Genomic DNA, 27,751 nt, shown 5'->3' with positions numbered 1-27,751 from the left:
GCCCTGGGGTGCAGCAGGTCAGCAGAAGAGGCCTGAGGAGCTGTACAGGCTGTTGAGTTTTTGTGTCTGTGCTGTCAGGAGGTACTGGTGGTGCAGGGCAGGGCCTTGTGAACAGAACAGGAGGAGGGATGGAGTAGCTGTTCCATGGAGGAAAGGTGTCTGTGCCCAGGTGTTGTGAGTGCAGTTGGGCTGGCAGAAGGCACAGTTGTGGCAGCAGGAGCTGCTCCTGGTCAGTCAGTCAAATGCCAGCTGGAGGAGTTGCTCTGTGAAGACCACGATCTCCTCTTGAGCACGCTTGGCACTGGTTACTCCAGAGCAAAGAAGGTAAGTGCAGGGAGCAGATGTTCCCACAAACACCACTTAGTCCTACTTGTAATTCATTACAGCTCCTTGCCATGCTGCTGGCACCCACATTTGTAAGTTCTTACCTAGAAAAGCACTTCTGCTCAGGAGCAAGTGCCCGGTGTGCTTTCACTGTCACTTTGGAAAGCAAAAGCAAAATCCCTTTCTGGTGAAAAACCAGCAAACTAGAAATTACTTAGTAGGGTATGTGAAGGAAAAAAGCTGAGTTTTCTGCTCTCCCTGGAGCACCTCACTGCTTGTTTCCCCTGGACAGGGGTTTGTGTAAGTGTGTGTGGTGGTAACCCTGGCAGTTTGGAAATGCCAGCTGTGTTCTGCCCCTTCCAGCCTCAATCTCACATGGCATCTGAGTGGTGCTGGCACTGCAACAGCTGTTCTTTAGGAGAGGAACAAAGGCAGCACTGTATTCTTTTGAGTCCCTACAAAGTGTTACAGCTTTCTCCCGCTCTTTCAGCAGGATTAACAGTCTGAAACTACCCAGAAGCTCCAGGGTGCTCCTTAAAGGTCTGGAGCATTGTATAACTCCTGGATGAACTGACACCCAGACTGGTTTTTTCCACCTGCTCACTGTTGAGAAAATGAAATCATCTGCAGTAGTGTTATAGGAAGCAAGGGACCTTGCCTTAGTCTGTATTTTATGAGCTGATTGCAAGGAGAAGAGTTTTAGAAAGAGCTTTGCAGCAATACAATTAGTTTTTCTTACTCATTAATGGTTAAAAAAAAAAAATCAGTATTCAGAAGTAGGTGTTGCAACAAAGCAGGATCTAGTTTTGTGCCCTTAACAGCAAGTAGGAGGCACAGCTGCTCTGTTACAAACAAGCAAACAAAACTGGCTTCTGTGCTTGGCAGTAAAGCAGGATAATTTATCTCTGGCAGAGCAGGCAAGTAACTCGAGAGCTCCACACAGTCATTACCTGGCAATTTTGTCCTACTAGGATCAGCTGCTCTGATCATGGTGCCTCTTTCTGTTAATAGGAATTGGCATTTAATGGCAAAACCCCACACTCCCAGGCAGGATGGGGCACTTCTGGGATGCTTAGGCCTCTGTTGCCTGCTTGGACTGCCTTGGAATAAATGTGCAGCATTTATTCTTTGAAAGCAGCACAGAGCTGTTTCCCACAGCAGCTGGTGTTACACTAGGAATCTCTGCTTTTGCCTGATTCTTCATTAGTTAATTCACATAAAAACCAACATAAATATTTTAGGAAAGCAAGCAGTTTAAATTACAGTTCCACTGTAATTTAAAGACAACTGGAGTTTAATTGTATATTGTTAAAAATCATAGAGTCATGAATGAAAGTTACATTAAACTTTCTTTTAATTGAAGACAAATAAAAGAACCAAGGGCTCAAACACATTTTAAAAAGACATCTTCTGTTCCCCAATGTCTTCTCTCGAGCAAAATATACAGCACATATATATATATATATAACACATAACTACATTCAAGTACCAAACAGAATTTACATTTTCCCAAACAGAGAAAATAATGCACATGATTCACATACCTTAAACCCAACCATGCATAAAAACACTGCCAATAAATCAGGAGTTGGACATAATTCATCACACTACTGTGTATTATTCTGAAGTATCGACAACGTCATTGGAATGCATTAACACTCGGGCGTGTGGGTTTGTAATGTGTAACCCTGCTTTGAAGTCCAGCTCTTCAGAGACTTACTTGTTCAAGATCTGTTCAAATTTAGGGTTAATAAAAGAAAATCCGTCAAATGCAGATTGATCCATGGACTCGATCAGGTTTTTGTCACTGTAGGACAGTTTTGGCTTCTCACTCAGAAATTCTCTGTCAAAGTTGTTGTAGTCACTTGCTGATTTCTGTGTTAGAGAGGAAAGATGGTTTGAGACAAACTTTTTAATTTATTCCAGAACAAATTACTTAAACACAAAAGACTGAGCTCCCTCCCTTCTTCCCTTGCTTTAGAGACAAAAAAAAAATCTCATTTTAGCCTATTTTAACAAGACTAAGATTATAACTGGGTGATTGCTTATTAGTAGACAAAAACAAACAAACAAAAAACAAATAGCACCAGATTGCTTTGGAGAAGAACCACATGGATTTGTGATAATACTGCACAATTACCCAAATATTATCTATTGGCAGTAGCAATGCAGCATTTACTTATATGTAAGCCCAATATTTCTTGCCATTAACCAAAGTGTTTAAATTCCTGTGAGCATTTTATAGGCTGTACTTGCTCAGAGAAAAAAAAAGCAGTGTCCTATAGCAGCTGCTTTGTGTCTGGATAAAATATTTGTGCCTGTGTGTTTCATAAAAAATGACATTACTAAAGATTACTACATTACAGTAGCCTCAAGCTACTGGTGCTTCTCCCAGGTGGCATTGCAGAAAAGGAAACCACAAGGAACTATGAACATTTCTAACACAGAGGAGAACTATCTGTTGATTGTCCTGGAGATTTTATTCAGGAAGGAGCTCCCTGAGAGCACGTAGGAAGACAGTCTTAATAGGAAGATTTCTGGGCAGTCAAAGCTATACAGTGCACCTTCTTATAAGTGAACCATGTAAGAACAAGGGGGTTTCAGATGCACGCTTCCTCATTTGTAAAATGTGAGGAGACAGTGGCAGTGGAATACTTGGAGCAGTTTACAGAAGTCACCCCTTCCCCTGAAGCTGCTGTTTGCCACAGAACAAAGAACAACTCACGTACCACTTTTGGCTTGAAAGGAGGGTCCACCTCCCTCTTCTCTAGCGCTGTCCAGTTGATTGTTTTGAAGAAAGGATGGTCTCTGATATTCCCAGTGACCCCAAGTCGTTTTGCTGGATCCCTTTCAAAGAGCTGCAAGAGAAGACACTCGGTAAAGTCTTCCATCTGCTCAAAAGGTACGTGGCAGTGGAAGAAAAACAGATATGCTGCTAAAAGAACTGAGGTTGCTGACAGTTAACAGATCATTAGTAATTAATCTGACCTGGCTTTCCCTTGGTAAGGGCAATTTGCTTGCTGAGAAACAGCTCCTTTCCAAAGCCTGAGTTTGCCCTTCCTTGGACAGAGACAGTACTGGGACCCCCACGCTGATCATCAGTCTTACCTTTTCTAATATGTCCTTTGATTCCTTGGTAATCCAGCGTGGGTAGTGAGGGGTGTCCACTCGGATTGACTCAAACAGTTCATCCTCGTCATCCCCGTGGAAAGGGGACTGGCCAATCAGCATCTCATACAGCAGGACCCCAAATGACCACCAGTCCACAGAGAACGTGTACCGCAAACCCTGCAGGATCTTGTTCCGTGGAGCAGGAGATACAAGCAGTTAGTAAAATATATCCCAAAAAACAGGAGAGGCATTTTAAGAGAGAATCTTTAATAACTAGGGCATTTAGGGAAAGAAGGGAAATCCATCTCTCTGAGAAACTGTGGACACTGATGCACATCTGCGGTTTTATCCTTGGCTGCTGTTTGTGGGAACGTGGCCAGCTCTGTGGACAGGTCTTTGCTCTCATTCAGAAGTTTTCTCCATTAACTTTAAATAACAATATACTTGGAAAACATCTTCTCTAGTGTCTTACAAGGTGAAGGGAGAAGCAAGTGGCGATGAAAAGCAACCTACTACTAGACAGGCTTTGACATAATTTATAGCTTTAAAACCCAATACCTTAGTTGGGCTACTTTGCAAATAAGATTTCAAAAAAAAAAAAAAATTAACACAGGGAATTTAACTCAATGAGATTCCCCTTAGAAGCTGCCTTTGTTTTAATTCTAGTTGTTTGCAGGGGCACTAGTCTGTTTTCCATCTGCAGTGCAATACATAGATTCGTTCTGTGGGAGCCCTCTGTGAGTGCTGGCTACAAAAGAACCCCAGCTCTTACAAAACTGAGCATTTTAACTTTTCAAAACCATGTTTTTAAACTTGCAGCTATAGAATATTAAAAAATTTCAAGTACTTTCTATAAAAACTCAGGTATAATTTTTTTTCTCTCTGCTAATGAGACTTTGACTTTTCTGAACTATTAGTCTACAAAGAGGTGATTCATCACAGCAGCCATTTCTGACATCAGTGCATTAAATCCATCCCAGTGGTGTGTGGCTGTGCCTTACTGACCTCGGGAGCGATGTAGTCTGGGGTTCCACAGAAAGTGCTTGCTTTGTTCTCGCCAACAACATTTTCTTTGCACATTCCAAAGTCAGCTATTTTGATGTGGCCTTCTTTATCAAGCATCACGTTGTCCAGTTTTAGGTCTCTGCAAAAAGTGTTTAAAAAGAGCTGTGTTTTAAGTGAGCCATTTTTGTATTCAGAGGCACCGATAAACATCCCTACAGCATAACAGAAGCTTTTCCAGGAAAATAATCATCCATCAACACAATCCATACGTTTGTGCCTTGGAGGCAGGAGGGATAAGGGAAGAATTCTCTTGTCAGACGAAGTAAGAGGCTGAGGTGCATACATAGAGTGTGACCTTATAATCCTCCACATTTGCTTTCAGATCTAAAAGCACAGCCAGTGCTTCTGTTGCTTCTGGAAAGCAGTGTGAGTTAATGCCCCAGCAGCTGACACAGCACTGCTGCACCAGCTCTGGAGCTCAAAGGGATTGTGTTGGATTCTGGGAGCCTTTGGCAGGAGTGTGATTGATTGAAGCCTGCCCAGCTCTTAACACTACCTGTGACTTGTTCCTGGTTACAGCACCAGCTCATGTGTTGTGGCCACGGCCTGTGAAGTGTTCTATTCATGCCTTTTTTTTCAGAATAACACTATTCAAACAAGTAAGAGCTTTTTCCCAGCAGTTTCCAAAAGCTACATTCCCTCCCTTTGACCATGATGCATTTTTTGTCCATCTGGCTGCAAATGCACATACCAAGGAGGGTAGGCTGAAGAGAAAACTGTACAGCCCTCTGCTTACCAAGAAGGACTGAAATAGAGCAGATAGTTTTACATAAGAACAGGGCAGTTTTTTCTCTTGGGTAGCTGAAGTTCCCAGTATCAGCTACTCACATTGATCAGAGTGTGAGCTGCAGCTCAAACCAAGAGTTCCTGATCTAATGCAATGCACCATAAATCCTTCCATGTTGGGACAACAGCTGCTGCTCATCTGAGCAAGCTGAATATATTTGAGATGGGGAATACTTACAGTAACTTAGGGCACTGCACTTACCCAGCTACAACAAGTCCTAAAATCTTTTGTATGATGTGCACTTACATGTAACACCTACTTAAAATTGCTCTGAGTCAGGTTCTGGGGTTATACTGGTGAACATCCCATGTGAGATGGCAAATACCCAGTACCATTGGTTTTGCTGGTGTCTTATTGGAAAGCAGTACCATTTCTCTGAAAATATTTCATACTGTGAAATTCCCCCCAGGAACAGTCTAATTTAATGTAGGGAAATTTAACAGCAAGTCTAAAAATGCTTTAAAAAAATCTGGGATGGAAGGATTTCATGCTGCTGACAACAGTTTGATCCTTTCCTGTATAAAAACCTGCAGGAGGCTGTGGGAATAGAGCTGGGAATGTTATGTACTTTCCTGGATTATGGCTGTCTTCTCTGAGAGGCAGATGTGCTTTTAAGAACCGTCTTTCTTCATCAAGGATTCCTATAAGGTTCCTCCCCTTACCAAATGCTTTTTAACTAGACTCTAATTTCAGAAAATTGCTCTGAAGGATGGATGCTCCAACAGATGTTTCCTTTTCTATAGAGGGAGATGGACAATACCAGATGTTTGGGCCATGTTTACCTAAGGCCTTGTGTAAGGCTCTGAAGAACACAGACATCATTCTTTGCACCTGTTTATTACACAGGTGAGAGATGTCTGAGCAAGGAGTTACCAAACAGTGCTTTCAAGTTGAGGGGTGTGGTGAAAGGGCTGAAATGGAGAGGAAAACTACATTAAAATAAGCTGCTGATTTCTTGTAGAGTGGGTATATACAGTCAGCAGCAGTGGATCAGGGTCTGGCCTCTGCTGCTCCAACCTGGTGTGATTTCACCAGAAGGCAAAACCAGGCAACTTTCACCTCAGTGGTTTGCACAAGGCCAGTGGAGATTGATGAGCTTCAAGGACCCTCTCCCTCACCTCCAAACTAAACAGACTCATGATTTGAAGGCAGTCCTTAAAAACAACTGAAACAGAACTGCTTTTGTGTGACACAAATATCATTCCATCACTCTAGTTGCCAAGGGAAAAACCCACACAAACAGAGATTCCTGTCAAGCATGTTAATGGCCTTGGAACTACATCAGATCACTGACAGGCAGCTTGTGCTTGTTACATCAATCAGGAACTCAAAGATGCACAAAGTGCTAAGACAACAGCTCAGGTTCCACCCTGGAGCTGGCTGGTACTCACCTATAAATAATGCCTTTGCTGTGAAGGAACTGGAGCCCACATAGAATTTCAGCTCCATAAAACCTGAAAAGATCAAAACGTCTTTTAATCCTTGCTCAGTTTAAACGTAGCCAATGCAGAGAGATAGCCAAAATATTGCTGTAAGCATCTCTTCATGGAGTGAGAAGCACTGTACAAGCCTTTAAATCCCAGTTTATGTAGCCAGATGCTGTAAAGCTGCAGGTTAATCCCTTCACCACACATCGGCAGTGTCCAATACCAAACAGCAGAGGGGACATGACTGCAACTTGCCATAACACTTCACTCCACTTCCCTCAGGGAACACTGTCCCTTTTCTCCTCTCTAATAATAGTCTTTGTGTGTTTTTAATGATATGCACATGCCTTTTGAAAGACAGCTACTGGGAGCTCAGTACTCAAGGATTGCTTTAGGAGGGACTGGGCACTAATGCTGAGGTTAGATACCAGGAGAGGCTGCCAGATGCAGAGGTATTTGCTGGAATTCAGGTAAGCTGGAGGGGCTTTATCCAGGTTTTTGCTGGGGTGAGTGGGAAGGGAGCTTGCCCTGTCCTATACAGGTGGCTGCTATTGATGGCAGACTCCTTGATCTGATCCCATGCCCAGTAACAGAGGTCATTTTGCTGATGCTCATAGGTAGGTCTGCTACTGTGCACTGTTACTTTTAGGTCTTACATGCACCCACTCAATATTGCAATTAAAACTCTCATGGCTTTGGGTGAGAGAAATAGAAGCTGACTTCAAACTAAAAGTGACAGATAAAGTAGCAATAATAAAATATTTCTGCATCTTTTAAGGATCACCAGAACTGAAATCTTTAGCCATAGGTGACTGACACAACTGCACTTGCTGAACAAAGCACCCATTTTATTAGTATCTTGTGAATGGTACAGGTGGTCCTGTGCTATCATGACAACTTATCATAACAATAATCTAAGTGCTGATTATTTTTCCAATTTTTTTTTCCATCAAAATACTGTCCCAAAGGGCACTGAGGCTGTACCTTTTTCTTTTCACTGCTGGTTGATGTTGCAGTTTGTTTTGCACCTCCTAGGTACAAGCAGAGTAAAACATCACACTGTGTAAACTAAGAAGGCCTAACTCCACACATGATTAAGTGAACTTCTTCATTGTATTAACCCATTGCCTGGAAATACCTTTTTCAATCATCAGCCATTGAAATTCCAGGGCAAGGAAGGGGCACAAAACTAGCAGCAGTAAACCCAGAGACTAAAATCCTTCATGGAGATGGGGAATGAAGGGTTGTGGACTTACGTTGCTCTGTAGAGATCAAAACGCCCCTTGTCTTGTATGTGGAACATCAGATCTCCCCCATTCAGGAACTCCATAACGAAGAACAGATGATCCTGTTTGCAGATAACCAGGGAATGGAACAATTACTGATGCTGTTCCAACCACAAATGAAGTAGAATGTGCCTATGGGGGACCAAGCAGCCTCCTCTGCTGAAGAATTTCTCTGTTTCATGCACACCCTGAGAGTCTGGAAGGCTCCTACAGAGTTGATGGCCTGATCTTGTAAAGATAAATAGCTAATCTTATATTCTAGGCTTAATAAAAATACACATTTAAACAGACTAACTGACTTTTACCTATGACAGTTATCTTTTCTCCCCTCATTAGGGGAAAGTTGGATCAAGGATTTAAATTAAACTGCCTCTTATTCCATATTGCATAGATATTTTTCTGATCTCATTCTGTCCTCATCCACATATGTTTGGTCCTACTCATATTTACTTTCCACAAGGCCCGTTCCACAGAGCACAAGAAAAGGAAACCTAATTCTTGCACCACCGAGTTACTTTCACTTGACTGCAGATAACAGCATCCATTAAAAGGCTCGACCTGTTATGTTGCTGTCACCACTGGGCCTTTTCTTACCTTTGTCTGAAAGGTGCAGTACAGATGTGTGAGAAATGGATTTTCCCATGCAAGTGCGAGGACCCGCTTTTCCACCATGGTACATTCCACATCATCATCAATTAGCACCACGTCCTTTTTCAGGGCTTTGATAGCAAAGTATTCGTTCTTCCCTTTCAGCTCAGCAAGCAGAACCTGCGGAAGATAAAGGATGATGTTACACCATGGGTAGGAGAGACTTCCTACTGATGGTGTCAGTCAGGGAAAGTCATAGCATGTGCAGTGACAATTCAAAAAATACATTTAAATGGGAAAGATAAGGGAGATTTGGGAGTGTGAAGCTGCTGGACAGAGATGAGGAGACGCAGCCACAGCGGTTGTTCTGTCAACGTCTCGTGAGTGTATAAACAGCAGCCATGTAAAGCCTGTTCCTTCCCCAGGGCTGTAGTTTCACAGAGAGCAGTGGACAGGGCCCGTGGAGGTCACACTGCTCTCCCAAATATCCCCCTGTCCCTGCACTGGGACATTATGAGGCTGTTTCTGTACAGAGGGCATGAACCTAAAATATCCATTTGCACTGTGGTGCTTAAAGGGCAATTCCTCTGCCTCGATACTAAACAACCAACAAAGTGCTGTGCATTATGAACCACACCTGAGTTTAGACAGGATCCAGGGGATGAATTTCCAGTGTCTCTGACAAAGATGTCTCTATACCATTCTGTTAGAAGATTATCGACCCAAGGAGCTGTAAGACCTTGCTGGTTAATGGAAATAGCCCGTCACATTGCAGAGATCAAGCGAGGCAGACACCTTTAGCTCTCCAAGTTTGTTACATACCTTTCCAAAGCTTCCCTTCCCTAGTACTTTGTGGAAGACAAAGCTGTCTATGTTGAATTTTCTCCTTGCAGCTCGTGATGCTGTCTTGGCTGTGCTTCCCTCCCAGAGCTTATCGTACTCGCTGTTATCTGCTGATCAAAACAGGGAGGTCCAAGCTCAGTGTATGCAGAAACACTGCATGACTCAGATCCCTGGATAGGAATTAGGTACTGGCATAGTATTTCAGTGCATCTGCTGTTGCAATACTGGTGAACCTAAACACAAGGGTCAGCTCCTGCGGTTTATAGCCAAGTTTAAATTACTCGAGCGTACTCGATTTGGATCTGAATGGAACCTGTGATTGTTTCTGATGCTGGGTTTAAGCAATACTTGGGTATTATAAAAATCAAGACCCTTAACTTTTCCCTGTGACTAAAATATAGAACATAATTTGGAGAAAAAGATACTTTACAGGGACTGCTTATAAACAAACTATTTATTTATCTTCCCTGAGCAGAACAGGACAGTCTCTCAGCCTCTCCACATAAAGAGATCTGATTTATGCCCAATGCTGGCTAAGGAGCATGATCATACAATTTAATCCTGATTATATCCTAAAATTAATATCTTTTTTTCTGCCCTCTGCTGCATAGACCTGCTGGGTCACTAACAAGACACTGATGTTTATCATGAGATGATCCCATGTGTGCCCTGTAACTGCCCAGCATTTGGGACAACCCAGGCAGCAATCACAGCAGCTCCACCCTGATGTACTTGGCAAGAGGTTTGGGGGTTTTCACTCTGGTCTGGCAAAACAAAACAAGTTTGCTAAGTAATATAAAAATACTTTTTTTTAGTGGGTATTTGATCTGAATTAATTCAATGTATGGATGAATATATAAAATGCTGTACAAGTCAGACCCACACATTACTGAGTCTGGTCATTTCCATCTGGTAAAACATTACTTTTACTGTTACATTTAATTTTGCATAAATTATCATAGGTCAGCAGTAATGAAAATAAGCTTATACAATGCTTGAAGTCTTTAGCAATAGTGCAAAAACAAACACCAAACGAAACTTTACTCTGAACCCACAGAGAAGGGATTCCAGGTGTTTGTCAGAAGTTATGTAAGAATTTTGTGTGGCCAGGAGATGGTAAAAAGAAATAAATGCTTTTTTTTTTTTTTTAACAGTGCTTATTAGAAAAGATTGTTTAACACAAGGTCAGAATAAATAACTACTTAAATTGTCTGGTAGGTAAATGGCCATGTGGACACATTTTCACTTTCCTTACCTGTTGTATCTCCTCCTGGAGCTTTATGTTTCTTATCAAAATCTTGATAAATACCAACACTTTCTACAGACCCAGAATCGGACCTTCGTGTAGATTTCTGAGGAGAAGAAACATTTGAAATTTCAGTAAGGAAATTTAGTAAGGAATTTTAGTAAGGAAAAGATTGAGGTTTTCTGGGTCACGAAAGAGCTGGCGCAACAGCTCTCTCTGTTTTCAAAGTAAATATCCTGTGAAAGCTTAGGAACACACAGCTCAGAGGAAGCACTGTTGGCTTTTGTGATATATTTTCCTGTTTTATTTCAGGGCTTGTGTCTGAATCTTTATCTGCAAGCCAGAAGTCAGCCACAAAAGACAGTCATGCTGCAGCAGATGAAAAATGTAAGCTATGGGGCCAGTGTTAATTCCAGAGGAGTTTTCTGTGTGTGTGTGTGTATAATATAAGATTAATAAAAATTGATAATATCTGGTATATTCCTCTTTATTCATTTAATTTTATCATTCAAGTGGAATTTTAAAGTTGAAACATGTAAAACCAGACTTCAGCATTATGATGCCACTGTTTAATCAATTAAACAGAAAGGGTGAGGATAACCTTGGCACCACAGAACTGGGGCTTTGGGAAACCACACACCTTTTAAAAAATTCTTTAAGTGTCATCCTCTTCCTGCCCATTCCCATTTTAGGCCATTGATATCTTTGTTAGTCTCTATATGTAACAAATTAAAAAGGAGAAAGCTGCTTGCATTTCCTCCATTCCAAACCCAGTTCCCCATAAAACTGATATAGAAAAGATGATGTGAAAACCCCAAGATGCTCTGAAAACAAGGAATTACCTGAAATGGCAATTAAAGCATACCTGGCTAACTTGATTTAAAGCTTCAGCTAGCAACTTCTGGTTTATTCCACACAGGTTTGCCACCTTCTTCTGGCATTTATGATGCACGTTCATCCCACATTCTAAAAGAAATGTAAGGTTGGTTATACAAGCATCAGGAAGACATTGTCTGACATTAGAACAAAAAAGCTGTTTCTCTGAGCAGTTCAGAAACCTTGTTGTAAGACCAGGCTGGACACGGGCCTGTCATTGTTAACAAAATTGCAGTTTTTATCTTATCTTCCACACAGTGGAAATACAAAAATTGTTCACAAGGAATAAACCTCCTATCACCATTATTTTATTCTCAAAATCTGTTACAATAAGGTTCATCCTGCCTTCCTGTGGGAGAATTATAAAAGCAGTATTTACAGTAAACGCTTTTAGGTGCTACCTTGAGTACGAACCACCAAATTTCAGCTCTTCCCAAAGTAGTAATTTTGATTATACTCAAGGTTACACCTCCACAGTGTGTTCCCTGACTCCATCAGCAGCTCACCTTGGCTGAGCTGCCACATGAACTGAGTGCCTCTTTGTCTGTCTCGAGTACAGAAGCCTTTTCAACCCGCATGGATGAGATGAATCCCATCCTACACAACACACACACACACAAAGGCACGGTGGGTAGCCCTGGGGATGGAACCCTGGGAAAGGTCCCAGCTGCCTTCCCCTCCTCCTCCTCACCTTCACATTTGAGCCCTTGCTTGACCAGCCCCCAGAGCAGGCTGCCACAGTGGTCACAGAAGGTCGGGCTCATGTAGTTGTAAACTCTGAAGCGATGAGGCATGTCAATGTTGAACCTTTCCTTCTGAAACTGAGCACAGGGAGAGGGAGGGGTGAGGCACTGCCCAGAGCAGGACCAGCTTCTGACAGAAAACTGCTTGCATATTATGAGCCTACAACAATTTTATATCAGTCTTACATCCCTCATCTGGCAGGGAAAGGATCTGCCCATCAAATACCACCCAACTGCTCACGGGGCTTTGGAAACTTTGTCCACTTCCAGAGGAGACAGTTCCTTGGGTTGTACAGCCAAGCATCTCCCAAATGGAGTTGGCAGTTTCCATACAAGGTTTTTGTTAGTTCAGGAGTGTTTAATTACATAATTACAGTATAAATATATTGTTCCAGCTCTTACCATTGTGTCCCTGCTGTTGGCTGCGGTACCAGTGCACCTCCCGATGATTTTATCAATACATTTCTTATGAATAGCAGCATTGCATTCTTCAAGACATACACAAGAAAAAAAAGGATTCCTTCAGATAATAAATACATGGGATGAAGTGTTTGCATTTCATAGCAGAATGTGAAAAATACACACCTTTCCATCATACCACAAACCCCCAAAATTTCTTTTACATCAAGATGATGATCTTTTCTGAGCTGATTCCCTCACTTCCCACCTTTTCTTTTATGATAAAACTTTATTTCTAAACTAAATCAGCCTCCCTTAGGCAATGCTACCAGCATTTGATAACAGAAGAATAATTTTATGCTTTTTGAGTTTTACCCTTTGATATCTCCTCTCTGTTTGGAATAATGCACAGAGATCTATGCTCAGTCAAAAGAGCTTCTCAATTCAGCTGTAAAAAAACCTTCATAGTTGTAATTCGTTTTAGAAAAGGTTTCACAAAAGCTGCTGTCATAAATGAGTGCAACTTTTCAACAGCATTAAACGCTTCTGAGAATAGCTGAGTCTAAATCTTTCTACTAAAAACCCAGGTAGGAATCTCAATTCTATTCCTTCAGTTATTGTGCAGAACTGATATTTAACATCTACTACTATCACCTATGGTGATGATGCACTGTCCTATGCATATTTACAGAAGATTTTTTTCAAAGTAACAATTAGATCTTCAGAATCATGTGGAAAGCAGTAGAAGAAAAATGTAAAAAAATAATAATAATAAAAAAATCTACTTACGCCTACATTTGTATCCCTGCTTGTTGAGTCCCCTGAAAAACAAATGTTAAAGAAGGAAATAAAAATCCATACATTTACAGGAATAAAAGACAGGAACTTTTAAAAAAATTATTATTATTTTTACCATGTCAACCAATTAATCCTTTGTCTATGGGAATATTTTTTCCTATTAATAAACCAGTCTAAATTCTGATAATCAGAATCCTCTGTCTTAGGAAAGCAAGGTTTAGAAGGTAAGGTACTGCGTTTTGATAGACCAGCAAATTAGGAGGGGGACCCAGAAATGACAAGATTTCAAGCACATGGGAAATCCTCCTGATCTGCCTTAGGATGAAAACAGCTTTGCTATGGAAGGGATCCAACCTGTGGCCCCTTATGGGTCTTTACTCTGCCCTCAGCCACTTCACAGCTCAAAGTTTGAGCATTATTTTCTCAGATCCACCCATCTCCGTTCTCTTGTGACAGAGCTGCTGTTGATTATTGGCCAGATCTCACTTGATGCTGATGGAATTTTTGTCAGTCACTTCAGTGGCAAAAATATTTCTATTTTTTAATGTGAAAGAGACAACTATAGTTCTTAGGTATAAAAACGCTCTTAGTAAATATATCATTTCAGTTTCCAAACACACATGAATTTACGTGTCATGTTTTGTCTCAATGTACCTGAAGTGAATTTGGAAGTTATTTGGGGGTGGAAGAAACTTAATTTTTCCTTCTTACCATACAAATTCTTTGCAGACAGAGCAAAACGTAGGTTGTCCGAAGAAGGTGGCAATAAACTCATGATTTTTGATGTAGTGGATTTTGGCCTGTTTGATGGCTCCTCTCCTGTTAATAGTTACTGTGCCCTCATTTTCCTTCATTGACTGTTTGCAGTCTAAGGGGGAGACAAGAAGACACACTTTTAATACTTAAAGGCCTTACAAAGATGAATATTTGCTTCTCCCAAACGTTCAGTTGGTTTTTTGGTTTCAGAACTGTGTTTCTGTTTATTTGACACCTGCATCCTGCTGACTTGCAGCCCAACAAGGGTGGAACACATCCACACACTGCTTCCTAAGGGGTCTCCCTGTACCTGTCTGCAAGCACTTCCCAGCTCCTGCCTGTGCAGGAAAAGCCTTCAGCAGATGAGCTGAGGGGGAAAAAGCAGTAATTAGGCAGTAGTAAGCCAAGAAATAAAATGACAAAAAAATTCTCGGGCTCCAAGTCCAACAGGCTCATGCAGGTCCTTCATTACAGGTTATAGTTATTTCCATCCATTTCCAAGGAAGTTTCTGAGTTTCTTTTACAAAAATTAGTATTATTTGTGGCTTTAAGATTGAGGCACAAACTCAGACTATAAAGCCTTACTTGTACGTTTTAAAAATAATACAAGTTTGTAACAAAGGTAATCCCATGAGAGTGTATCAAGAGAGACTGGGAAACTGGTGACTTAACCCTAGGACATGGGAGGAGCTGTTGAGGAACTATTCTATCCATCAGGAAAAGATAAAGGCTTGAACTGGCAACAAGGAGCTGGTCAATCACTGACTTTGTCAGCTCTGGTCAGCAGCTTGTGGGTCCCAGTCTGGAAGAAGCGTGGACATGGTTTGCCACAAGTGTAGCAAAGCTTAGGGCAACAGGACCTTGCCATTTGCAAGCTGGGAATTTCCACAGTAACAGAGTAAGAAAAGAGCCAGAAGAGCATTTTTCCCATTGTCAATACAAAAATTTTCTTAATTTGCACCATTGCATTGCTGCCTGTTATCAAAATCAGTGGGAACCTTGCTTTGTGTACTGATAGAAGCAGAGTTGTTTCCTTTGCCAAGTCACACTCACTGCAATGCCTGAGCTTACTACGAAGTTACCCAGGAGCTCTGGCTTTCTTGTTGCTGGCTGCACTTGGTTCTTGTCATTTTATTAGCTGGCTGCCACCACTGCTATTTCATTGGACCTCTGACCCTGGAATACAATCCATCATTTGACACCATTCCAAGTGTCCTAAGCTAATCTATCTGTCAGCCAGCAGCAGCCAGACAGCATGTACTGTCTTAGGAAAGAAAGGACAACATCAGCTCAGAGATTAAGGGAAGATTAAGCATATTAGTGAAAACATAGTTCAGGGAAGGTCTCTGAGCTTTGCTACCAGGTATTAATGCACTTTTCTGAGAAACTGGCAACCTGGTTCAGCAAAAAAACCATCCTGTCATCCTCTGAAAGGAGCTCAGAGTGTGCACTGTGACACCCTGGCACTGAGCATGCCCCCGAGTTACCTCTGCCCCCGCAGGAACAGGATTCATTTTTGTTCTTCAAACAGGCTACTGAGTTCACCCAACAAAAACGCTCATCAGCTGCTGCACTTCAGCTTGTGGAAGTCTGCAAACAGTACTATCTCTTTGTTTAATCCTGCTGAGCAAATACTACAAACCTCACCCACTGCTCCTCAAATGCTTCAGGGAAACCACACACCGAAGTGTGTGTGCAAGGAAAACAAGGTGGCTGAGAGTCAGCAATGCTTCATATTGTTTGCTGCATGAAAAAGATGTCTTTATAAGGAAGATTTAATCAGTAACAGCAACAGAACAGAGAAAGACCTTTTGCTTTATGGCACCTGTTCTGGGGAGATCACCTGTGATGGGAGCAGATTAACAGACAAAAGCCTCTCTGAAGTTCATAACACAAGTAAACCAAGTGTTTAGTGAGGAACTTATAGGTGAACTGGACATGGCTAAAATGCTAAAATGATAGGAGCAATTGCCAATACTGTGTGCAGAAGTCTCTGACAAAACTTCATCAAGATAAGGGAAACAGTGGTGTTTCCTCCCTGCCTGGAGCACTGATACCAAATTTAAGAAAAAAATATGTGACACTGTTGTGTGTGGTTTTGGTTTGGTTTGGTTTTTTTTTTGTTTTGGTTTTGTGGTTTGTTTGTTTGTTTGTTTGTTTGTTTTTGGGTTTTTTGCTTTGTTTTTGGTAGTTTCTTGTTTGGTTTTTTTTGTTTTGTTTGGGTTTTTTTGTGTTTTTTTTTTTTTTTTGAGAGTGCAATTAATAAACAAATCACTTTGGGTTTTCCCCTCTTTTTTTTTTTTTATTTTTCCTCTTTGCACACTTTCCTTAAACATACTTTACCAGGGAAGTATCCTTGAGCACAGCAGCACTTCAAAATCTGCACATGAGAACACACAGGCTTCACAACCAGCTGCCTTATTAAATACCTTTGCCAAAACTAACTAATATATCCAAGTATAGCTGAGGGCATTTTTGTATTTTGGTTCAGAAGCAGCTGAGAGGTTTAGAGAGCATCTGTAAGTCAAGTGCATCTGAAGCTGAGGTGGTTATGAAATGATAGTGTAGCTCATTCCAATTTACTATGGGCATGTTTAACAAGTTATCTTTGAAGTGTAAATTATCTTTAATGTGTATTGCTCCAGAAAAGTTTTAAGCAGTTCAACCAACCATGGACTCAACTGGGAAATAAAGGCTTAATTTCAAAGATGCAGAGACAATTAACAATTGCACAACAACTGTACAAATGCAGTGTGGAGATGGGGGAGAGAGAGAAACACAAAGGGAAAAACTTTGCTTCCCTCTCCAAGCAAGTCAGGATTCCCACAGATAAAATGGGTGTCATGAACCAGCACATGGTCAGAAAGAGTCATGTACAAACCAGCTGAATCAGCAACTAGAATCCAGGTGACCTCTATGGCCTGGCCTTGAAATGAATCATGTTGGACCCAGCACACACCATTAAACATAATCTATTTCCTCTATTGAGAGCTGTGGTTAATATTTGTCACTGACACGAAAACCTGCAGTTGATCTGACAAAAGCCCCCCAGAACTCCTCCATGCTGTATATTCATTAAGAAACCATTAAGCCCGGCTGCAAATTGACAGTGCAGCTCTCCAGACATGCTGTAAACAGGCCACTGTATTCACTATTTAACTGCAGGAGCAGTCCTGCTGAACATTTCACAGCCCTCACAGCCACGAACACAACACCCAACCCACTGCCTGGAAAACATTTACTAAAGCAGTACTGCTGGGGCTCTGCTGAACTGTAATAAATCTCAAGGTGAGATGTCAAACTGTCTCAACTGAACCTCAAAAGTCCAGGGACAAAAGGAAAACAACCTCAGAATAACCCCAGTAGATTTTTTAGAAGAAAGAATTGAAAAAATATTTACCATCTTCAGAGTTCATTTTTCATTTTAACCTGCTCATTTCACGGTGCTGTTTGTGAACAGAAGAAAGATAACAGTGCTACTGCCAGAGACTGGGAACTGGGACCTCACTTCAAACAGGGACAGGCAAAGCGTTTTATGAGCTATCTGATGGCTCAGGTTGAGATTTGCCTGAAACTGTATAATAAATTGCAAACCCACCATTTCTGTTCACTGTCTATCTCCTTCTGCTGTTCTACAGCCTTGCATTTGGCTTTGTTTGAAAGTCTGAAATTTAAGTGCACCTTCAGGTCAAGGAAAACATTAATCTCAGAGCAATGATTAAAAAGGGAAAGCTTATTCCTCACAAAGAAGACTTTCCTACCATGAACTGTCTCAGAGGAAAACTGCTCTTTAACCTGGTCCTGAAGAGGACTGCTTTAAAGATCATCTATAAAAAAAACCCCAACAAGCAAATGACCAACCAAACCCAAAAAACATTTACAGAAATAAAAGTTGCCCAGAAGCCTACAATTCTGTGAAATTAACTTGTTATGTTAAATCATTTTGGTCTCTGTGATCATCACATTTCATTTACAGAGTATTGATATAGATTTGCATTTCTATTTATTTTCTTTTTTTCCTTTTAAATGAAACAAAACTTTCTCCTTCATTCTCAGTACTTGTGGATTTTACACTGCTGATATTTAAGTAGAAATATCAATAATTTGCTATTGTAGAGGCAAATACTACTGTCTCTGAAGGTTGGCACATAATCTCAAATTACTTATCTCGGCCCCAAGCAGTTATACAACAAACTTTAGCTCAAATGGTTAAAAAGGTGCTACAAACTCTTAGCAGCATGTTTTGAAAAGGTGTGTGTGCTACATGTGACAGTGTGCACATTTCCACTGTGAGACACACCACAAACAAGTTACACTCTGCTCTGCAGGGGCTGGGACACCCGTGGGACATGGGTTTCTTGCCAGCCCCTCTGTGAAGAGGATCCCAGAATGGTTTGGGCTGGAAGGGACCATCGAAACTATCTAGTTCCACTGCCCTGCCATGGGCAGGGACACCTTCCACCAGAGCAGGCTGCTCAAAGCCCTGTCCAGCCTGGCCTTGAACAATTAAATGAAGTCCTGCCTGGCGGCTGAGCCAGCACCTCCCGCTGTCCCGACCGACACTCACAGAGCACTGAGGGGCTGCTCTGCAGCTGCCTTAGGGTGTCTCTGCTCCACCGGCCTTTCAGAGGCATTAATGACGCCAACGGTCCTGTAGAAAAGTGCTAAAACCAAAACACCAGAGTTTTAACAAGCCCTGCCTTTCAATCCAGGAATAAAAACCCCCACACTGCAGCCTTTGTAGCGCTCACAGCCGCTCAGAGCTGCTGTGCGAACACAGCCTGTGCTCAGCGCACAGAGCGCTTCTTATTTTACACTTCAGTAAGTGCTTTATATAACCCTTCTGCAGAGGTACCTGGCGTCTCATTTGTTGTGGTAAAACAGGGAATAAACTAGAAAATAAGTTCTCTTTTGTTCTTTTTCAAATTACAAAGGCACGGTAAAACTAACCTTTAGACATACAGCATCTAAGTCAAACTGAACTATATCAAATTTTCTCTGCTCCACACAGCATGTTATCTACCTTACCAACCACAAACACCTCCAACTTGGTGTTTATGAAATCACTGCATCTGCAAATGTCTCCTTTTCTTAAAGAAAATCAGAAAACAAAGCCAGAAGATGTTTTTATTAAATTCATGCCATCGCACTTCTAGGAGCAGGTTAAAGCAGATGCTAGATGCCACTGAATGATCACCACATCTGCCAAATTTCTAGAAATAGTATTTTCTCAGTTAAATAATTAAATTATACCAACATCCCCATGTTCAATTATAAGAGGGCTTTTCAGCCCTCATCACAATTATATACTAATAATGTGACAATCCTTCTATAATACACCTTGTCCAGAGGGAACCTTTCTTCAAATCTTAATTTAGACAGTATGCACACTGTGATAGCAAACCTGTTATTTACCCTATTATTTTTCAAAGGTAACTCAGAAAAATTCTGAAATCTCATGCTTCCCCAACACTGATCTCGACATACAGAGAAAAACATATTCAAAATCTACGGTTCATGTTCCTCTCCCATAAGTCAGACACTTGAGATATCAAAAGTTCACACACAAATTACTCACCTTCTGGTACCTCCAGTGGCATTTTAAGGAAAGAACTCACTAACCCTTTCTGCAGGAAGCTCAAGCCAGCAAAATAGCAATTCAGAAACTGAACCCAAGATACGAAGCACACTTCCAAAGCTGCTAACACTGCACAAGACACTCAGCAGAGTGAGGTCCTGGGTTTTCTTACTGGATAAGGTCATTAACTACATTTGAATAAACAAAGATCAAGCAAAGCATTAAACGTATTGCAACTCCCACCTATTAAAACTAAAGCTGCTTTAGAGAATTATAACCTAGTTTCAATACTACAACTAGAGAAGGAGGGACAGAAGGAAAACAATGTTCTGAAATTAAAATTGAGGTCAACACCTTTGTTCTCACGTTTCACATACCAGAATAAAAAGCTTTCAAATTTCCAGTACAAGGTTATATTCAAATCACAAGACAGAAGACAAAAAAACTGCTTTGACAGCTCTAAGTCAAGGCTCTGCAGTCCCCATTTTACAGGGTCTAGAAAGCAAAAAGACCTCTAAGACTGGGAAGACTTTTCATACATAGTCCTAAATTAACTGGCCAGGCCCCAGTCTGAAAAAACAATATACAAATGAAAAGTCTCAATGTAGCCTATCATGGAGTAAATTTTAATACCATGATTCCATGATTTTTCTTCTCTACTAATATACCTGTTAATGGAGCAATAACATGCTCTCTACCTTTGCAGCAGAGGAAAGGAGTTTTCTCTAAAGATGGCAGGGTGTTTTGCTACTGAGAAGGAAGGCTTGAAAAACAGCAGCCTTAGTTTGTAAAACAAGCCACAGAAAGAATTAGTGACTTTTGCAAAGTGCTTGGAGATTTTCAAACAAAAGGTAGTTCCTATAACTCAAAGATACTAATGGTAGCAATACCTTTGAATAAACTAGGGAACAACTGGAATACCAGTTTCAGAACAAGCCTTTTTTAGTATTTTAGAAACTCAGCAACCATAGAGTTCTGTATGGAAAAGCAGGTCAGAGAGAGAACAAACTGGTATCTGTATAGGAAGGAATGTGAACTGTCTCTGAGCTTTCAACTATTAACTAAGAGTTTTGGCAATGTCAAGAATGGAGGTTAATACAAACAGCCTTGTAATGCACTAACAAACCTCTCTCATCTAATACTGAAAACTGCAAATTTAACTAGAGGAAACATTTACAGCGGTGCAGTGATGAGCCAAAAATCAATGTTTGCCTATTTAGCAGTAACATGAGGGAGGTTTATAATTTTGAGGAGTAGTAGTATGTTCAAATGTATTCATATTTGCAGTGTTCACATCAAGTATCAGATTGAGTAACTTTCCTTCACAAAATGTAGATGTATAAATGTACTAAAATGTCTCTGAAAGGCAGTTTTCCACCACCTTTGTGGTTTAGTTGCCAAAAAGGTATCAGTGACTAATTTTATATAAAACAGAAGGTAAATAGGAAGTTGTTGCAAGGTAAAGATTGAAAAAGTGCAATAACAGCTGAATTTTAACTTGCCAATTAAAGTATGATTGCATGAATTAATGATCTGTTTGTTATTCAGGCTTCATCCACAACCATCTGCAACCCCTAATAAAGGCAATGAGAAGAACTGCAAGAACACTGCATCTATTTTTAAATGATTTTGATTAGTGGTACAATTATTTTTATGATTACAGCACAAGAGTATATTACCTTACAACTAACAGCTAATAATAAATTATGGAAGGTTTACACTTATGCCATCTCTATTTTTCCTCATGTCTATGTGGAGAGTAGGAAATACATTTCAGCTTCATCAAATAAGCAACTGAGAATACAAAAATTGAGTTTGTACAGGTTTGGTTGAAAAACTTTCACGTTTCCAGGAGAATTGGATTTCTGTATGTCTCACTAAATTGATAAGATTCTCGTAATACCACTACCCTCTGAATCAGCCTTGCACAGGAAGTCATGACAAAGACCAAGATTTAGATGTTTTAATGTAATGGCCCACAACAGTCTGAATGCAAACCAGAGTATTACTGCAGCATAAACAGAGAGTTTTGGATCTTTAGAGAAACACTCTTACCTAATGACTCTTAAAAGTTCCACCTTTTTTTTTTTTTTTTTTTAAATTCTGCTTTAAAGAGTCCACTTTTCAGAGACAAAATAACAAGCATATAGGCTGGGGTTTTTTGCCATCACAGAGATAAAATGTCAACTCTGAAATGTCATGTACTGTACATCACATTCTATCTTTAGTAGCTTTTCTAGTATCTGCTACACAGATTGCCCATATGGTGCAAAAATGTATGGTACCTTCACAATTAACTTGTTCTCTGAGAGCAAAACTGTGCTCCCTGTGTGTATCTGTGGGGGAAAAAACCACCAATGCTTCAAAACTTCCTGTCTACGCTCTCCACTTATTATTTATAAACACACAGTAATAAACCTTGTAAGACTGATAGACTAATATGGCAGAGCAGTTATATTATAATATTATTCCAAGCAATAATGGTTTCATGACTTCTAGTACGGGAAGCTGTAACCACTAGCTAAGAAAGTTGTGAGTTTACAGCTTTTTCTTTAGGAAAAGATTCCACAGATAAAACAAATCCACACTAAAATACTTGTTTTTATTATTGTACTTAAAGTTGCCCTCCTAGCTGCTTTCCAAATACTGTGTGTATATTTCTGAGGTAAACAGCCTGTTCACGATTTCAGCTCGTTTGTCAGAACATTGACTAGATTTGCATTTTGACACTAAACCTTTCATTCTTTGCTACAACCAGTTTCTGGTGATTAGCCTCTGAATCCCAGGAAACTCAGAGCCACTTCGCCAATCCCCCAAAAAAAGTTTCCCACCTAAGCTAGAATAAGAGATTTAATGTCTTTGCATGTAAAAAGGAACTGATATCTTTTTTATCACATCAAAAGTGAGGACAGGTATATCAAAGATACAGAAGTGTCTAAATGCAGCAGCATTTAGAGGCACAAAGGCATTTAGAAATGAACAAATCCAACCATGTGTCCACATAACAAAGAAACCCCTACAAAACAAATTATTAACATCAGAAAGTTCTACTCAGTACACCAGGTGGTATTTTTTTGTGAGCTACATCCTGTGTTCTGCAAAAGGACTGTAAAAATTATACCTTTTTTCACATAACTGACTGAAAATAAACAGTTCACATTACCTGCATCTTCCAAAAAATACTGCACAGCCATCAGCACCTTCCCCTGAGGTTGTAGGTCAAGCTGTGGAAAGAAAGATACCAACAGTGAAGTGTGTGGTTGACTGAATCTCTTAGCAATTTAAACAGCTCTTTCTGGGGACTCAAAGTAGAATATTCAATAATGTCTGATTACAATCCTCTTCCATATCTCACTGTTGCAGCTGAGTCAGGGGCTTTTATTCTCTTGCTTTTACTGGTGTGTATTGCTTTGATGTCTACCCAAGAGTTGAGCACAGTCAGAGTTCACATTGTTTGTGCTTGTCCCTCTCCCCTTTCTGCAAAGAAGTTTGTTGGCTTCTGTTTTTAATATTAGTAAACTCAATCTGCACAGGAACCCAGGTTTAAAAGAAAAAGCCTATACAATCCTTTACATGTTTATAGACAGTACAAACCATAGTGATATCAAATGCTGTTGCCTGTAATGAAAAAAAAGCGGTATCATCAAAATTTGTTTTCCTTTTCCCCTCAGATTATTACATGTGGTTTCTGTGGCAAATTCTACAGACCAGCAAAACCAAAAGAAAGTGTCTTTTAAGCCAATAGCTGAGGTCAGTTCCTGTGCTCAGAAAGTAGCCACTAATTCTTAAAATGCTGCCTTTAAAAAAGATAAGAAACCATTAAGCATGAAAGAGTGATTCAGTCTTTAGCACAGAGCAAAGTATGCCTGGGTTACACTAAATACAACTTTGGAAGAACAAAACCAATCCCCAAATAAAATCAAACCACAGTTAGATTAGATACACCCACAAACATATCCCCACAAATCCCATCATCCTACTGGGATAATGACTAAATTTTCATCTTTAAGGCAATGTCTGACACTCAGAACATCTGCCCAACAAAGTTCCCAGAAGGCAAAGACACCAGTTACAGCTACGACTTCTGGGCTGCCTCTCCACATACACAAATAACCTTACAGGCCATGCCAACTGAACTAACATCTCCTTGCTGGCCATGATGGTCTGTCCAAGTCATGACAGGTTGTACAGAGCAAGTTTAACACTGATGATGTCTATGTGGCACCTGTTCTGTGGATAATAAGCAGAGGATTTCAGGCCACTGAATTGGCTAAAACTCCCACTAGTAGTTTTTGTTCTTCTGAATAATTATTCTTGTCTCAGAATTCAAGTTAAGGTGTGGAAAAAAAACCCCAGGTGTAACAGGTGAATACAAACCAGTGAGATCCTACTGAGCTAGGAAAATCTAAGCCTCCTCAAGTTTAAAAAGCATATGTCGCATTCATTCAGCTTGAAAGAAATTTTGAGGAATTAACCTCTTCCCTTACCCAGAATTCTGCTTTGCCATTGCCTTTCTTGCAGCGCTCTGCCAGGACCGACACACCCACAGTCACCTCGGAGAGCGGCTCTTCTGCCGCTTTCATCAGCACAATCTGGATCACCCGTCCCTCGTAAATGTGGGCATCAAACGTCGATTTCCACTCGGGATACATGGTAGGTTTCCTCTGAACCAGAGTTTTTCCTCTCTCTGAAAGCCAAAATAACCCCAAAAAGGACAGAAATTGTAAAATCAAATAATGTAGATCTAGTACTTAACAAAATAAAAGAGAGAATACTTGTACTGATACCAAAAGCAGACTTACTACTTCTTTTACTGGGGTTGGGACAAAGTTTAAATATTCAGTTCAAATGTTCATTACTTGGAAGGCAAATCTCACCCTGACAAACAGGCATGCAAAGGCAGTGAAGGTGTTAACATGTAGCCAGAGACCAGGAGGTACAAACCCCACTGAGGAATTTCAGAAGCTGGTTTAGTCAGTCACAACTGGACAGGGAATATTTCATGGCTCCATTCTGGTATAAATCTCCATGACATGCCATCTGATCATAGTGAATACCTACTGCTCTAAGATAAATTAAGATACACCTTACACTGACCCAGTTTAAATTGAAACCAGTGTCTGAGAGATGAAAGGCTTCACATTTCATTAATCTACTTCCACGTTATGAATACAAGTGAAATGTTGGGATAAGTCACTCTCCTTGACATTGTACTCTGTCTATACCATGACTGCTACATTTTAAAGGACATTTCAGGGCCTTATCTGTCCTCTCTAGCACATGCAGTCCTTGTGTCATTAAGGAATGAGAAAAAAGATGAAATTACATCCAAAAAAGTATTTTTATTTTTCTTTTTTTTTTTTTTTTTGAGTAACATTTATCCAATCTCCCACACGAATCTCTCAGCACACTCCTTTGTTAGGAGTTTTACAGTGCTTCACTATCCTTGTTAGATAGATTTTTTTTTCTTTTCACCAGCAAAGGTTGGACTGGATGATCCTTGGAAGTCCTTTCATGCCTGGTATTCTAAGCTTCTAATACACAGCTTCAATCTCTCTTGCTACCCATTAAGCTAATTTCTTCCTGTCCTTCCCTCAGGCAGAGAAAACAGCACACAATCTGTAACAAGCACATTTCTAGATCTGGGTCTCTTAGGCCCATCAACACATCCAAAGTGATGTTGCCTTCCAAGCAACCACATCCAGCTCTTCCCTGTGACCCTGGCACACAAATGGCACCTCCCAGATTTTCTCTGTGATTTGCTGCCAAGCCAATTATTCTCCATTTGTGCGCAGGTAAATGAATATAATTTTCTACATTCTACACAATTTCCGCTATTTATCAAGATCATTTGTTGTAATGAAAGTGCTTTCTAAGTGCCCTTCCAGCTCTGAATGATCCATTTGTTGTTATGATAGCAAGGCAGTAGAAAAGCAGATTAAATAGTTGGACCCTTCCACAAGAAGCTGGTCTGTTGGATCCTTAATATTTCAAAATCTTCCTGGAAACTCAAGGCAAAGTCAGTGTTCATTCATTAACAGCTCACTGGACAACTCCACTCAGTTGTGCTGAGCTCTGCAAACGAGAGCAGGGAACTGTGTCCTTGTACTGCTTTATTAGGGAATTCCTGCCAACAGCAGCACTGCGAATCACAGCTTGGACAGCAGACCTGAGCTGCCTGCCAAAGGACATTCCCAAATGCTTAGAAATGGCCACCTGAGGACCTCCTCCATTGCAAAGCAAACTTGCAAAGCATTCCTCCTCTCCTCAGTCAAAAGCTTCTTCTCTTGAATTTGGGAAACTCTGCAGACAGAAAAACCTCAAATCCTTCATAGTGCAAACTTACTTCCAGAGCCCCACACTACGGAAAAATGTGAAAATGTTATCACAGAATCATAGAATGGTTAAGACTGAAAAAGAGTGTTAAGATCATCAAGCCCAATCACTACCCCAGCACTGCCCAGGTCACCACTAACCCATGTCCCCAAGTGCCACATGTGCCCGTCTGTTTAAATCCCTCCAGGGATGGTGATTCCATTGCTTCCCTGGACAAGCTGTTCCAGTGCTTGACAACCCTTTTGGTGAAGACATTTGCCCTGATATCCAATCTAAAGCTCTATGGCACAACTTGAGGCCATTTCTTCTTGTCCTGTCACTTGTTACTTGGGCCACATCTGGCCACAACCTCCTGTCAGGGAGTTACAGAGAGCAAGAAGGTTCCCTCCTTTTCTCCAGGCTGAGCCCCACAAGTTCCCTCAGCTGCTCCTCACAGGACTTGTGCTCCAGGCCCTTCCCCAGCCCTGCTGCCCTTCTCTAGACTTGCTCCAGCACCTCGATGTCTTTCTTCTTGTGAGGGATCCAAAACTGAACCCAGGATTTGAGGTGCAGCCTCACCAGTGCCCAGAGCAGGGGGACAATCACCTCCCTGTTTATGGTGAAAATACACAGGGAGAGCTCAAACAAAACAGAATTTAGAGATGCACAATGAAGGCAAGGGGAGATTAAAAGCAGGCTCTCTGCACAGCAAGGCTTTTACACTGGCCTACTTTTTTGGTTGCTAAAGCCAGACCCCTTCATCAAAAAGGCACACTTCAGAGGCAGCCTTGAGAACAGGAGAAATTGCACTTATTTGTAGAACCTTTGACAATAATTGAGGGTTTGCAGGAACAGCAGTAGTTTGTAGAAGAGTTGGTAATAGTCTTTGTAAGATTCTTAGATGGGGAGAGAACTATTTCAGTCTGTTCACAGGACTCTCTATATTCCCATGTCCCAATTAAGATCTGCTTTGATCAGTCACTATATAAATTTTTGCCCTACAGAAAAACACAAAGAAGGCATCTGAATTACTGGCAACAACCTCCAGCCTGGCCGTGCTGCTTTTGCAATTAAAATCATACTAATCAAAATCTGTCACTGATCACACTGCCTGCCTGCAAATGAACAGTTAAGTGTTCAGCAAAGAACAGCCTTTAAGAACACTGTTCCCACCCCTCCTGTGTTTAGGCCTCCTTTGCTTCTCTGTTAATACTACTGGCTCCAAAACATGTCACGTGTTTGCAAATTGGCTTAATGCCTAATCATTAGGCAATATGATTTCCTTCTTCCTATACAATAATAGTAAGCTTTTCCTTGATCACGTTTCAGCAGGCAAGTCCAACAAAAAGCTATCCCAGATCTTGTCAAACTGACAACAGAAGCATCACATTGTTTTCCTGATTACCCCAATCAGTTACTTCTCCAAGGTTCACTGCCTTCTCCTCCCCCATTTCTTAGTGCCTCAAAGACACATGGAAGCAAAGAGGGGAAATGTTGGCACAACTCTACTTTTTAAAAGCAAATGGCTGGGTTAAAAAAAAAAAAAAAAAATTGGTGGATTTATTTAGATCACTTTCACCTCTCCACACATTTTGGCAGCTGCAATACC

General features: G+C 40.8%; 1 protein-coding gene across 3 annotated transcripts in view; it reads right to left on the bottom strand.

Annotated features, from left to right (window-relative positions):
• Nucleotides 1–1,654: 1,654 nt before the first annotated feature.
• PRKCD (protein kinase C delta) overlaps nucleotides 1,655–27,751 on the bottom strand; it is a 59,225-nt gene continuing 33,128 nt past the window's right edge. Inside the window, exons 3-18 of one of the 3 annotated variants that reach the window (XM_050312757.1) lie at nucleotides 24,315–24,514; nucleotides 22,991–23,051; nucleotides 14,205–14,361; nucleotides 13,485–13,516; nucleotides 12,699–12,784; nucleotides 12,245–12,374; nucleotides 11,543–11,643; nucleotides 10,687–10,783; nucleotides 9,411–9,541; nucleotides 8,595–8,768; nucleotides 7,971–8,062; nucleotides 6,679–6,741; nucleotides 4,441–4,579; nucleotides 3,433–3,621; nucleotides 3,054–3,182; nucleotides 1,655–2,199 (exon numbers count right to left, since the gene is read on the bottom strand). In XM_050312757.1, the coding sequence (XP_050168714.1) occupies nucleotides 2,041–2,199; nucleotides 3,054–3,182; nucleotides 3,433–3,621; nucleotides 4,441–4,579; nucleotides 6,679–6,741; nucleotides 7,971–8,062; nucleotides 8,595–8,768; nucleotides 9,411–9,541; nucleotides 10,687–10,783; nucleotides 11,543–11,643; nucleotides 12,245–12,374; nucleotides 12,699–12,784; nucleotides 13,485–13,516; nucleotides 14,205–14,361; nucleotides 22,991–23,051; nucleotides 24,315–24,514 (1,940 nt within the window). In that variant the 3' untranslated portion in view covers nucleotides 1,655–2,040. Of the gene's footprint in view, nucleotides 2,200–3,053; nucleotides 3,183–3,432; nucleotides 3,622–4,440; nucleotides 4,580–6,678; nucleotides 6,742–7,970; nucleotides 8,063–8,594; nucleotides 8,769–9,410; nucleotides 9,542–10,686; nucleotides 10,784–11,542; nucleotides 11,644–12,244; nucleotides 12,375–12,698; nucleotides 12,785–13,484; nucleotides 13,517–14,204; nucleotides 14,362–19,827; nucleotides 19,865–22,990; nucleotides 23,052–24,314; nucleotides 24,515–27,751 lie in introns of those variants that run through there. The other 2 variants (XM_050312758.1, XM_050312759.1) reach the window with 2 other exon arrangements.

The sequence above is a fragment of the Myiozetetes cayanensis genome, unplaced genomic scaffold (genome assembly GCF_022539395.1).
Source record: "Myiozetetes cayanensis isolate MyiCay16 unplaced genomic scaffold, myiCay2020 scf18, whole genome shotgun sequence".
Lineage (NCBI taxonomy): Eukaryota > Metazoa > Chordata > Aves > Passeriformes > Tyrannidae > Myiozetetes > Myiozetetes cayanensis.
This window is presented reverse-complemented; position numbering and strand designations above follow the sequence as displayed.